Here is a 14,213-nt window from a genome sequence, read left to right on the forward strand (position 1 = left end):
GGGCGCCAGATCTCAGTACAGATGGTTGTGAGCCACCATGTGGTTGCTGGGAATTGAACTCAGGACCTCTGGAAGAGCAACCAGTGCTCTTAACCTCTGAGCCATCTCTCCAGCCCCCCTAGAAGCATTTTCTTAAGTGAGGCTCCCTTCTCTATGATGACGCTAGTTTCTGTCAAGTTGACATAAAACTTGCCAGTACAAGTGACCCCTGTCAGCTTGACACACAAACATTGCTTTTCCGTTAGAGCCTTTCCTTTATCATTTATCCTCAAGATGATTCATTAATATTAATATACCAATATAAAACAAATAACTTCAAAAATTCAAACACATTAGAAGTTTAGTCTCTTTAAAAATCCCAAACATTTTTTTAATTTATTTATTTATTAAAGATTCCTGCCTCCTCCCCGCCACCGCCTCCCGTTTCCCTCCCCCTCTCCCGATCAAGTCCCCCTCCCTCATCAGCCCGAAGAGCAATCAGGGTTCCCTGACCTGTGGGAAGTCCAAGGGTCACCCACCTCCATCCAAGTTCAAAGTCTTTCAGCTGTGGGCTCCTATAAAAATCAAACTTAAGCCAGGCAGTGGTAGCCCACATCTTTAATCCCAGCATTTAAGGAGGCAGAGGCCCAGGAGGCTGGAGGCAGGTGAATCTCTGAGCTCAAGGCCCACCTGGTCTCGGGAAAGAAAAAAAATCAAAATTAAATTACTTTCTTCAGGAGGGAAGAACCAGGGCATAGTCGCAATCTGCACAAAGCAAAACCAAACTCCAACAGTGTAAGAAACTCAGTGCCCAATTATCCGGGATCCACTCACCATCTTCTGGGCCTCTCCAAGGGGCCTGGGTCAGTTCTCCAGCTCCGCCCCCTGCAGCACACACAGCTTGTCTTCTGGGCTCAGGCTGGCTCCACTCTACCGCTGCTGCTGCTCTTGGTGGCCATCCCGGGTACCAGCATCTCCAAACTGCTGGGGTCGCGTGCTGCAGCAGGGCCGCGCTTTCACCAATAGCCTCTCCTGAGCTCTTCTCAGGGACTCCAGCCCTGCCACACGGTGCCAAGCCTCAGCCACTCTCCATGACCCCTGCTAACCTTCAAAACCAACAGCACCTGCGTGACTCTGAACACTACCAAGTTCAGCGGTCAGCGCGAGGTATAACCTTGGCCGGTGTGGAACATAGCTTCTGTGTACTGACCCTGAGGGAACACTTCCCAGTTTTCACCTCAGTGATGCTGAACTTTTCTTTTTTCTGCTTTTTGAGTTCCTGGCTGTCCTGGAACTCACTTTGTAAACCAGACTGGCCTTGAACTCAGAGATCTACCTGCTTCTGTCTCTGGAGCTCAGGGATTAAGGCATATGCCACTCCCACCCAGCTGATCTCTTCTTAATCACTGCTGAATTTGCAGCTCCAGCCTACCAGCATCGAGTATCCCAGCAAAGGTTTCACCTTCCTTAATGGTCTGGTCTCCTATTAATCCCAGCTGATTCTGCAGCCCTGCTAACCAGAACCACAAAATCTTCCCACAAAACGTCCTGGAAAGTCTTTGCTCCTCTCTGAAGCTCCACAAGCCAGACCTCCATCGTCTGCACTGCTCTCAACAGCCTTATCTTCCAAGCTCCTACGGAAGAGCCCGCTGAGCTCTCAATAATCAGCGGCTTTTCTAGCCATGAGCACATAGGCAAGTGGGCCACTCAGAGAGACTGGGTGTCGAGACGAGACGGAACAGTGCTTGTCAGAACTCCACAGCTGACCTTCAGTGGCCAGACCTCCACGACAGTTCCCCACCACTGAGAAAAGTGGAAACTGAGTTTGCTCAGATGCCAAAGGTTGTGAGAGCCTGGGTATCATCTGTCATAAATCAGTGACAGCGTCATGAAGACTCCAGAAAGGTGCCGGTGAGCGGACCTGGACTCTCAACCAGAGATTAGAGTGTGTGTTTACAAATTGTGATAGCGGAAGAGGAGGTGTGTGCTGGGAGGTGATGGCTGCGTGCAGTTTATTTTAGCAGGATTTTTATTTATATGTAATTTATTTATGTGCACATATGTGTGCCTCTGTGCGTTTATACCGTGGGCAAACCCCTGGAAGTGGAGTTACGAATGGTCGTGGGCCGCCATGTGGCTGATGAAAACCAAACCCAGGTCCTCTGCCCGAGCAGCCGGTGCTCTTAACCACTGAGCCATCCCTCCGGCCCCGTCGTGATCTTCTTAAAGAGGTCCCCCTGGCCACTGTTAGGGTTCAGCTGAAACCATGCCTCCCCAGATGGTGTCAGGAGTGGAGGTGGAAGTGGACTCCATAAAGGTAATTGGGTTTTCCCGGTGAGGAACCCAGAATGGGATGCTGTTGGCACCGGAGGTGAAGGTGAAGACCTTAATAAGGAGGCATCACTCAAAGACAAAAACCAAGCCAAGTCAGCTACCCTTCAAGAAAATCATCCTGAGGAGGAGGAGGAAACCACATGTTAAAATCAAGTTCGAGGGGTTGTTCAGTGGTTAGAGCACTTGCTACTCTTGCAAATGATCAGGGTTCAATTCCCAGCACCCACATGATGGTTCACAACCATCTGTAATTCCAACTCCAGGGAATCCAATGACCTGCAATGGTATCAGGCACACACATGGTGCGCAGACATACATACAAGTAAAATACTCATATGCATAAAATATAAATAAATCATCTTTATGTCCTGGTTTGGGACACACACCGCTCTATATTGTGACATCTCCTTAGATCCTTCCTGACTGTGACAGTTTCTTGGGTTTCATTTTCAATGACCTGGATGGTTTCTGAGGTGAAGTGTTTTGGTTTTTCAAGACAGGGTGTCTGCGTGTAAACCTGACTGTCCTGGAACTCACTCTGTAGACCAGGCTGGCCTTGAACTCACAGGGATCCTCCTGCTTCTGCCTCCCGAGTGCTGGGACTGAAGGCCTGCACCACCACCGCCTAGCTGAGGTGAAGTATTTTTACCAGCTGCCCTATGCTGGGATTTATCTGTTGTGTTTCTCATTTTGCTGGGACTTTGGTCTTAGAAGAAAACGGCCTATGGCAAATAGAGCTAGGTTATGATGGCAGGTCTGGGTTGAATCAGATCAATATATTCGGGAAATAAAGTGGTAAAGATGGGACCTCTCCACCTTTCCTGTCCCCGGTGAACATAGATCGCCTTCACTTGGAACCAGGCCTCCCATGGGCAAATGCTAAAACCAAGAACAGCATTCACAAAATGGGCACGAAAAATTATAAGCAGAAAAATTCAAGACTTCCTCCCTTATTTTTTTAATGATCTCATTTGGGATCTTTTTGTTTTCTCCTGTCTTTACAGTTTTGTTTTGTTTAACTCTAAATTGCAGTGAGATGTCACGGATGCCTGAGTTTTGAGGGAAGCCCTGGAGTTCTAGGTCTCTCAGACCTTCAGGAGAGTGCCTCGTACATCACCTGCAGTTAACGGTGCCTCCATGACATCAGTTTTAGGGACATTCATTGCTTGTTCAAGAGGTCTGAAGCTGGGGCTGCGGAGATGGCTCGGCACTTTAAGAGGGCTTGTTGCTAAATCATGGGAATCAGAGTTCGGATCCCAGCGCCACATGACAAGTGAGGTGTCTTGCAGACACCTGTAACTCCAGCTCCTAGTGATGTCCCCTGTCTTCTGCAGATGCCACCACACACAAATAAAATAAGGCCAATCTTTAACATCAAAAAGAGAAAGGAGTTCAAAACTCGGGATGGTGGTGTATACCTGTAGCATGATGCATAAAAACCCAGAGACAAAAACTGGGGATCAACCTGAAGGTGAGAAAAGCAAAACAGCCAGCCACTGGCTCCTACCTCAGTCCAAAATGGCGATCCTGCCTCCAGGAATCTCAGAATGAGACTCTCTGAGAGCTGTCTCCTCCCGTTTTATATTCCTCTCTAGGGGTGGGATTAAAGGTGTGCACCACTACCGCCCAGTTTCTATGGCAACTAGTGTAGCTACTGGGATTAAAGGTGTGTGTCACCATTGCCTGGTCTGTAAGGCTGTTTTACTCTCTGATCTTCAGGCAAGCTTTATTTATTAAAATGCAAATGAGATTTTGCTACCTACTTGTAATCCAAGTTTATAGGAGCTCAAAACCAACCTCAGCTACGTAGTGACTTTTTGCCACCACCTTCAAAAGCACTTGTTTTTATTCAGAGTGTGAGGGTTAAGGCAATTTGTAGTTCTGGCTGCCTGGTATTCCCTGTGTAGACCTGGCTGACCTGGAACTCACAGAGATCCACCTGCTTCTGCTCCCTAAGTACTGGAATTAAAGGTGTGTGCCACCACACCCAGCCACTTGATTTTTTTAATTAATATTAATAATTTTAAAAAGTGCAATAAAAACCATCACATACCGAAATTAACCAATTTTTTAAGGATTTTTTAATGTATGTGAGTATTTTCCCTCCATTTGTCTATGTAGCCCATGCGTGCCTGGTATCAGTGAGACCAGAAGAGGGCCTCAGATCCCCTGGAACTAGAGTTACAGACAGTTGTGAGCCACAGTGTGGGTGCTGGGGATTGAACCTGAGTCCTCTGGGAGAGCAGCCAGGGCTCTTACCCATTGAGCCATCCCTACACCTCACACACTTGATTTTTGAGTGAGAGATTCTTGTTTCATGCCGCATTAGCTGGATTGAGTTACGTCATTGCTCTGTGTCACGGAAATTAATAAGCACTGGGCCCCTTTAGTTTCAGCTCCAGAATTCGTCTTTGAACATGGCTATCAAACTTACCTGCCCACGGAGAGCAACGAAAACCAGACAGCCACCGTGATCTCGCTCCCTGCCAAGACACGGGCCAAGAAGCCCACCACGTCCCTTGGGCAGAAGAGACTGGGCTGCTGCTATCCAGGTAAAGGGGGCTCTGGGCACAGCAAGGGCAGACAGGGTTCATAGGATTTGTTTTAATAAGGGGAGGCTGGGTCCTGACTCTGTAGCTCAACCAGACCTGGAATTCACTATACCACTTTGGTGGGCCTCGAACTCATGATTCTCCTGCCTCAGCCTCCCACCTGTTGGAAGTAGAGGCCTGAGCCACAGTGCCCAGCTTCTTGGTGAATTCTTATTATTCCTAAAGGTTTATGAGTGTAAGTCTACACCTGTGTATAAGCCTATACCCTCCCCCTCCCACGTGTGTTGGATGCCCAGAAGAGGGCGTGGAACCCTCTGGAACTAGAGTCACAGGTGGTTGTGAGCTTCCATGTGGGGACTGGGCACCAAACCTGGGTCCTCCAGTAGAGCGGTCTGTGAGCTAACTTCTGCACCGTTTCCAGTCCTGGTTACTCTAGTTCTTATGAATCTTCAGTCTTCTCTAAACAAGAGAGCATTTGTCTGCCTGATGGCTGTCTTTCTGGCCCATGGGCCATGTTGTAGAACAGTGGTTCTCAACTTTCCTAACATTGCCACCTTTTATTCCATACAGTTCCTCATGTGGTGGTGACCCCCAGCCATAAAACTATCCCTCTGCTACCTGATAACTGTAATTTTCACTACTGTTATGAATCATCATGTAAATATCTGATATGCAGGATACCGAGGAGGTCACAACCCACAGGTTGAGAACCACTGTTGTAAAGTATGAATCCATGCGTCATTATTCTGTTGACTCTTTTGGTTTTTAGGGTTTTGGGGGATTTGGGTTTTGTTTTGGTTTTTTGTTGTTGTTGTTGTTGTTGTTGTTGTTGTTGTTTGGAATTTTCAAGACAGGGTTTCTCTGTGTAACAGCCCTGGCTGCCCTGGAACTCTCTCTGTAGACCAGGCTGGCCTCGAACTCACAGAGATTCACCTGCTTCTACCGCTCAAGTACTGGGATTAAAGGCATGCGCCACCACTGCCCAGCCTCCTTTTGATTTTGGTTTGTGTCAGATCAGTACTGTACTGTGTCTGGCATGTGTTGTCAGTGTCTTTCCTGTGTTGCTGGCCATCTCCCCGTTGTGTGGCAAGTCGACCACTTTGGTTTTCTCTGGACTCTTCCGTTGGCTTTTTCAGGTTGCCAGTTCAAGACTGCCTATGGCATGAAGGACATGGAGCGCCACCTGAAGATCCACACAGGTAAGTGACGTCATTCACTAGGTAGGGTACCCTGAACACCCACCCAGGAGAACCTGGGGACCCAGAGATGTCGGACATATAAAAAGGCCCAAGCCTCACAGAGGTCAAAGGAACACACGTACAAAGTAAATAAACATACAGTTTGTACACGTGACTATGGCAGAAACATATCTAAAGCAATCAAAACCCAGCAGTAAACCAGGCAGTGGTGGCACACGCCTTTAATCTCAGCACTTGGGAGGCAGAGGCAGGCGGATCTCTGAGTTTGAGGCCAGCTACAGAGTGAGTTCCAGGACAGTCAGGGCTGTTACACAGAGAAATCCTGTCTGTGCCCCCCCCAAAAAAAATGAAAACAAAAACAGCAGTGGAGGGCGTGAGCACTGAGCCAGAGGCCAGGAACTGCCACGGCCACGTGAGCCATAGCCACGTGAGCCATCCACGTGAGAAGTGACGTACTGTTGTTAATCCGCATCAGATACAGATGGCATTCAGGTGGGAGGTGTGTCCTGTATGATACCACATTAGTAAAGAGAGGAGAGTGTTTGTTTGTGTCCAGGGCTGGGGTCAAACCTGAGGATACATGAGCTTTGTTTTCACTGGTCATTTGATTTGTTGTTGATGTTGATTATTTAGAAAAGATCTCACTATGTAGCTCAGGCTAGACTAAAACTCATTATATAGCCTGGGCTTGCTTCCAATTCTTATACCCCTGCCTCACTAGGGTTATAGGTGCTCACCACCACACCCGGCCGGGGACAGCAGCTTTCCCACAGCTACTTTCTTTACTCATGACACAAAGCACAGAAAGGGGAACCTAAGGTGGTCTGCTTTAGACCAACAGAAAGGGCCAGAGGATGGTTCAGCAGGAAAAGGAGCTTGCCACCAAGCCAGATGACCTGAGGTCAGTCCCTAGGACCCATGTGGTGGAAGCAGAGAACCTGTTTGGGAACTTTAGAACATTGTCCTCTGACCTCCATGTGCACTTTGTGATCCACATGCTCAAGTGTGAACACAAGCACACATGCACATATCAAACACACACACCACACACAATTTCTAATGTAACCAAATTTTTAAAGGAGGGAAAAACATCAATGCTTAAAAAAAGGAGAATTAAGTTGGGGGTATTTTAATTTTCTTGATACAGTCATCCTTTAGACCCCTGGGATTGCTGTCAGGGAGCCCCCTCTTCCCAGAGATGCCAGAAGCTAAGGATGTTCTGCACAGTGCCCACATTCGCCCTCCGGGTACCCACTGCACTACGGAGGACTGACCCTTCTCGCCAGAATGCCAGCCCCACACTCTCTGTCTTCTCAGTGCGGTTACTGCTTATGCTCCAAATATCATTTGCTCCGCAGCCATTTGAATGCACAGTTGTAGGGCCCTCTGGTTACAGAAGCCAGCTTGCGTGCTGTTATGGTTTCCAGATGTTACAGATAGAGAAAGAATTGCTGCCAGGTGGTTTTAGAGGAAGTCTGAGAGGTTCCCGGTCAAGTGACCCAGAGGTGTAAATTCCAAAGGGAAGCGTACAGAAGCGAGGGAGCGAAGGGTCTTCTCACATTCTATCTGCTGGGCAGCCTCAGCCCTTCGAAAGCTCAAATAGCTAATGGCTATCAGCTGTGACCCATGAGTGGCACTGGGGTCACTGTCCTGTCCGCTGGGCCTCACACTGCCAAGTCACATGGACTTATTCTAATTACCCAAATATTAACTCTCATAAGCAAACAGTGCCCCCCCCCCCAAATATGGGCTGCGTGGGTTAGGGTTTCATCGAGTAAATTGCACACATTATCAGTGACAATTGGGGAAACTGGGTCAGAGTATAAGTGAAGACATATTGGTTACTTTATTGTTGCTGTAGGATGTCCAACCAATGCCACTGGAAGGAAGGAAGGTGGGGAGGGAGGGAGGGAGGGAGGGAGGAAGGAAGGAAGGAAGGAAGGAAGGAAGGAAGGAAGGAAGGAAGGAAGGGAGGGAGGGATGGAAGTTTATTTTGGCTCACAGCTTGACGGTGTCCAGTCCATGGTGGCAGGATCATGAGGCCGCTGGTCACATGGTACCCACAGGCAGGAAGCAGCTGGCTACACAGCATCCACAGTCAGGAAGCAGAAAGATGAACCCCAATGCTCAGCTCACTTTCTCTTTATTCAGCTCAGGACCGCAGCCCAGGGATGGTACCATGCCCATCCAGTCAGACTTCTCTACAGACCCCCTCACAGACACGCTCAGAGGTGTCTCCTAGGTTTCTCCTAAGTTGACAGTGAGGATGAGCCATTGCTTGCTGCAGCAATCTTAGATCCATTCCTATATGTAATCTGAAGACACCACTGCACAGCAGGGTGGGTGACCTGAGGGTATCCTTGCTGGCCTCTTTTAAGGAGGGTGGTTAGGGTTGGTGGCGAGCACCCCATGTGGTTCCTGCCTGGCAGAGCTGTTGAAAACCAGCCTCTGCATCACCAGCAGGCAGTACCCCTGGTGCAAACTGGCAGTCCAGAGGGCACAGGCAACACCAGGCCGCAGATGGTGCAGAGAGATGACCCACTGGGAGCTTGATTTCAGTAAAATGACTTTGTTTGGGCAATGTTGAGGGTCAAACCCTGGGCCTTGTGCATGCAAGGCAAGTGGTCTTCCAACTGAGTTACATCCCTAGCTCAACAAAATGATCATCTTTAAGAAACTGTCAGATGGAATTTTTTTTTCAATACAGGGTTTCTCTGTAACTTTGGAGCCTGTCCTGGAACTAGCTCTTGTAGACCAGGCTGGACTCAAACTCACAGAGATTCGCCTGCCTCTGCCTCCCAAGTGCTGGGATTGAAGATGTATTTTTTAAAGATATTTTTTATTATTATTATGTATACAGTGTTCTGCCTGCCTGTATGCCTACACGCCTGAAGAGGGCACCAGATCTCATTATAAATGGTTGTAACCTACCATGTGGTTGCCAGGAATTGAACTCAGGACCTCTGGAAGAAGTCTTAACCTCTGAGCTATGTCTTCAGCCCCATCAGATATGTTCAGATGTGCCAACCCTACTCTGACATGATCAGCTTTGGCACACTGTCAGTGCGGGGCTCAGTACATACTTGATCTACAGAGTGGAAAGTGAAAATCTCACTGGTGTGCTGACTCACAACTGTAATACCAGCACTCGGGAGGCAGAGGCCAGCGAATCTCAGTGAGTTCAAGACCAGACTGGTCTACAGAGCAAGTTTCTGGACAGCCAGGGCTATATAAAGAGCCCGTCTCCAAAAAGCAAAACAAACCCAAAAAAGCAGAAAGATAAGACAAACAAAAGACAAGGTAAGAGTAAAAGTCCCTACTTAGAACATGTCACTTCCTAATATACCTCAAAGTCACCAGCCTTTGTAGTCCACGCTGCAATATTCTGAATTTTTTGTGTGCAGATATAAGGCCTAAGACAGACTAACAAATTATTTTATTTATTTTATTTTATTTTTTGGAGACAGGGTCTCACTATATAGCTATTACTGTCCTAAAGCTCACTATATAGACCAGGCTGACCTCATACTCGCAGAGCTCAGCCTGACTCTGTCTCTGCCTCCCTGGGATTAAAGGCGTGTGCTACTATGCCCAGCTCCAAACACACAATTTTATTTTCTCTTATTAAGCAAATATGATATTCTTGTCCCCACTTAATGTGTGTCTTTATTATTTTTAAACTTTATTGTGTGCATGTATGTGTATGTGTGTACACACTTGCTCATATGCCCACTGCTTTATCCGTGTGGAGGTCAGAGGTCAACTATCATAATCTGTTCTTTCCTGCCACGTATGGTTTCCAGGAATTAAAACTGAATCACCAAACTTGATGGCAGATGCCTGTAACCCCTAGAGCCATCTCAACATTTGCATGTCTTTGTGCAGGGTGTGTGTGTGTGTGTGTGTGTGTGTGTGTGTGTGTGTGTGTCTGGGGAATTGATTCAGTAATTTATAGCCCATCCATAAAGTAAAATCGCTCAACCTCAGCTGCTTAATGGTGTGGAAATGACAGGAAGGACTACATGAGCCAAATGAAGTCAACAGGGAGCAGAACAGAATCTGCTTGAAAAGCCGGGGAGCCCTGGATTCAAGTCCCAGCTTTGTGAAGAGGAGGAAGTGAAGTCCAGGGACCGGACAATAGAGCATGAAGGGTCTGAGTCAGTGCGAGGGCTAGGGACGTGGCTCGGGTGGGAGAGCACTCGCCTGACTTGCTCGAAGCTCTGGGTTCTGTCCCCAGAATGGCATCAGCGAGGCCTGGCGCACACTCGCATTCCCAACGCTGTGCAGGCAGAGGCTGAAGTTCAGGGTCACGTTTGGCTTCTTGGCAAGTCCAGAGCCAACCTGGGATGCTCGAAACTGCCGCAGATAAAAAAAGAAGACACTAGCTGGCACAGGTTTTTGTGCTAAATACACACATCTACAAAAACTAATTAATTAATTAAAAAGAGGTGAGGCTATATGCAGCCCAGTTATAGAACACTTGCCTAGCAACCCAGAGACCCTAGCTTATTCCCTAACCACACGCACACACATGCACACACATGCACACACACCTCTGCACTGGTGAGGAGGTTCAGTGGGTAAAGGCGCTTGCTGACAAGCCTGAAGACATTATAAATGAGTTCAGTTCCCAAGACCCACATGGCAGAGGGAGAGAGCCAACTTGTGCAGGTTGCCCTCTGACCTCACATGCCACGGTATGCACAGGCCCACACAGAGAAATATCAACATACACACACTTAATAGGAACTCTCCAGGTCAGAAGTGAGCAGTTGCTGACATGCTGACATCTACCATCGAGGGTCAGACTAAACTGCTTTCGCAGAGAGACCTAAACAGCACCTATGCCAAGATGAGGATGCGGGCAGTGGAAAAGGCAGGCCACGCGGGCCCAAGACTGTAAAGAAGGAACGGATAGAAGAGAGATGGCTGTTTCATATTACACTAATGTCCTCAGTGCTTCTGTGTCTGTAGAATAAAGTAATACTTTAATATTGGGATGATTTACATATCAAAAAAGGCAGTAAAAGAAAATATGCTAAGTCAGGTATGGTGGTGCACACTTTTAACCCCAGCTCTTGGGAAGCAGAGGGAGGCAGATCTCTGTGAGTTCGAGGCTAGCCTGGTCTACAGAGCATGTTCCAGGGCTACATAGTGAGATCCTGTCTCAAAAATAAAAAAGTACAATAATCAAAATTAATAAGATAATAGAAGTTGGGTGGATGAGTGCTTGGCCCTACATAGAGTGTTTATACAAGACCCTGTAAAGCACGGGGAACGTCGAGTAAAGGGGTCAGAAATAGCCAGAAGGTAAGCAGAAAGGCTTCAACATTCTTGTTTTAAAGCCTGGCATAGTGAGGCATGCCTCTAACACTGGCACCTAGAAATTGGAGGTGGGGCAAGTTCAAGGCCAGCCTGGGCTACGTGGATCCCTGTCCAGAAACAGCAAAATTTTTTTTTTTTTTTTTAGTTGCTGTGTACTTTTTAGCTAATAAGGAATTCCTAGTCATCTTGGGGGAAAAAAGCTTGAAATCTCTTAAAAAGCCACAGAGCAGAGCCACCACTCCACCCCGGGGCCTGCAGGTTGCTCCTCCCCGAAGGTGTCGGGAGTAAACGTTAACTTCTCAATCTTGTTTCCCCGCCACGGCTTGCTGTGCACCCAAAGGTGACAAACCCCACAAGTGCGAGGTGTGCGGGAAGTGCTTCAGCCGGAAGGACAAGCTGAAGACGCACATGCGCTGCCACACGGGCGTCAAGCCCTACAAGTGCAAGACGTGCGACTACGCGGCGGCCGACAGCAGCAGCCTCAACAAGCACCTGCGCATCCACTCGGACGAGCGGCCCTTCAAGTGCCAGATCTGCCCCTACGCCAGCCGCAACTCCAGCCAGCTCACCGTGCACCTGCGCTCGCACACGGGTAAGTCACGCCACGCCGCGCCGCCTCTAACCCCAGCGCGGGCACCTGCCGTCCGTGGGCAGCTGGGAAAGAGAGGAGCTGGGGCTGGTGGGTTAGAGCCCTTGCCGGGCGTGCACAGGGCTGCATCCCCAGCACCACTTAACAGGTGTGGTGGCACACACCTGTAACCCCAGCACCGGAGAAGTAGCAGCAAGGAGGATCAGGTCATCCTTGGCTGTGTCCAGAGTACAGGGCTAGCCTGGGCTACCTGGGACTCTGTTTCATGGAAACAGTTTTCAAGGCGCTGGGGTAGCCGACCCTCCTTCCTCTTGTCTTTGCCTGCTCACCTGTGCGAAAGAACCTGTCCCAGTAACACAGGAGCAATGTGTGGCAGTCATCACCTTCCGCGTGTTTTTATGGAACTCATATGTGCAGGGCTGAGGGACTATATCCTATGAAATAGATAACAGTGAGTTTTCAATCTTCGTCCGAGTTACAGTCAGTAAAGCCATTTTTAAATGTAGCACTGTGTTCAGACTAGCGCGCCTTAATCGGGAAGCACGCGGCAAGGGCCCGGGTATGTGCTTGACTCTTGCCTGGCCCACCAGAGGCCCTGGGTTGCATCCTCAGTGGTGCTTCTTAGCGACCATCACCCTGTCCCCACGGTGTACTGCAGCAGGTGTATTGTATCACGTCCTTCGGGTCCACAGGCGTTGATGTTGGTGTTCGCTTAGCTTAACCATGTGTGTGAAAAGGCTTCTGCCTACCTCTACCCGGGAGCCGCTGAATGTGGGCTTGGCGGCTGTGCATCGGTCTCACCTGGGGTGATCAGACCGTACCCCATCTATCTCTGACCCTGCTCTCAGGCCTGTGGGCTAGCCCGGGTGTAGCGCCTGCACTAAGGGACGGTCCGCGAGCCGGGAAGGGGGCTGGAGAATAAACACATATGCACACAGACAGGGACACGGGTCATTCTTGAAACAAGAATGCCCCCTTTATTGTGTTCCAGGGCAGCTTATATAGGGATCCTTAACTGATAGCCATGCCCCAGCCAAACCCACCAGAAGCCACTCCCCTGTCATCAGGAACTCCTGAGGGTCTCGTGCTCAGAGCAGCTGCAAACACAGGAAAACAAGTTGTTTTGCTCAGAGCAGCTGCAAGCATTGGAAAACAAGTTGTTTACAGGAAATTCAGGGTCTGGGGGTCCACAGCCCCTAACACCCAGGCGTGGCTTCGTCATGGTCGCCACACAGAACAGGCAGGCAAGCCCAATGTGGAAGCCCACTGAAGCCTCGGATTGCGTGTGTCCACAAACAACACATTGGCACCTAAAGCAAGTCACAGGCTGGATCTGGTGTCAGGGATGGGCTCGAGCTCACCCGTGGGACAGCCACCACCAGATTACATGGCAAGGGACAGGAGAGGAATGAAGGTTTAGTACCATTCGTGCAGACAGTCACCTACCATGACCACGACCACCACCACCTTTGTCCCCACCATCAGGCTCATCTCTGACATTCACACCATGTCCAGGACGCCCATAAATCTCACCCAGCCATAGGATCACACCAAGAGACAGGGACTGCGTGAGGCCCCTCAGGTCAGAAAGGACAAGTCTGATTGTGGCATTCTGGAGCCCCAACAGTGACAGTGATCCTGTATGGGGAATGGTGAGGATGAGAGCCTTATCTGTGCCTGGTCCCACACGTGTCTAAAATCTCTCTTGGCATATTTCCCAGATCCCTTTGTTCAGGCTTGGTTGGCGACAAGTAGTGTCTAGCTCTGGCTCATAACCCCGCCCACTTGGGACATCCTCTCAGGCTATATTCTGGACCATGTCTAAAGACTTGGCCTCCCGGGGCTGGAGAGATGGCTCAGTGGTTAAGAGCATTGCCTGCTCTTACAAAGGCCCTGAGTTCAATTCCCAGCAACCACATGGTGGCTCACAACCATTTGTAATGAGGTCTGGTGCCCTCTTCTGGCCTGCAGACATATGCACAGACAGAATATTGGATACATAATAAATAAATAAATAAATAAATAAATAAATAAATAAATACTTGGCCTCCCAAGACTGCCACTTCTGCTTGCTACCTACAGAAGAGGGTGCATGGGTACACATGCATTCTGCCCGCAGAAGGGGGTATCCAGGTACACGTGCATGCTGCCCGCAGAAGGGGGTGTCCAGGTGCACATGCATGCTGCCCACAGAAGGGGGTGTCCAGGTGCACATGCATGCTGCCCACAGAAGGG

At 49.1% G+C, this 14,213-nt stretch overlaps 1 protein-coding gene across 2 annotated transcripts in view; it reads left to right on the forward strand.

The window, feature by feature from the left end:
• The window catches only part of Zfp64 (ZFP64 zinc finger protein), a 59,166-nt gene that overhangs the window by 8,879 nt on the left and 36,074 nt on the right, over window positions 1-14,213 (forward strand). For both annotated transcript variants that reach the window (XM_005362829.3, XM_005362828.2), the window contains exons 3-5: window positions 4,704-4,865; window positions 6,002-6,064; window positions 11,730-11,981. In XM_005362829.3, coding sequence (XP_005362886.1) covers window positions 4,704-4,865; window positions 6,002-6,064; window positions 11,730-11,981 — 477 coding nt within the window. The remainder of the gene's footprint in view (window positions 1-4,703; window positions 4,866-6,001; window positions 6,065-11,729; window positions 11,982-14,213) is intronic.

The sequence above is a fragment of the Microtus ochrogaster genome, linkage group LG8, assembly GCF_000317375.1.
Source record: "Microtus ochrogaster isolate Prairie Vole_2 linkage group LG8, MicOch1.0, whole genome shotgun sequence".
Taxonomy (NCBI): domain Eukaryota; kingdom Metazoa; phylum Chordata; class Mammalia; order Rodentia; family Cricetidae; genus Microtus; species Microtus ochrogaster.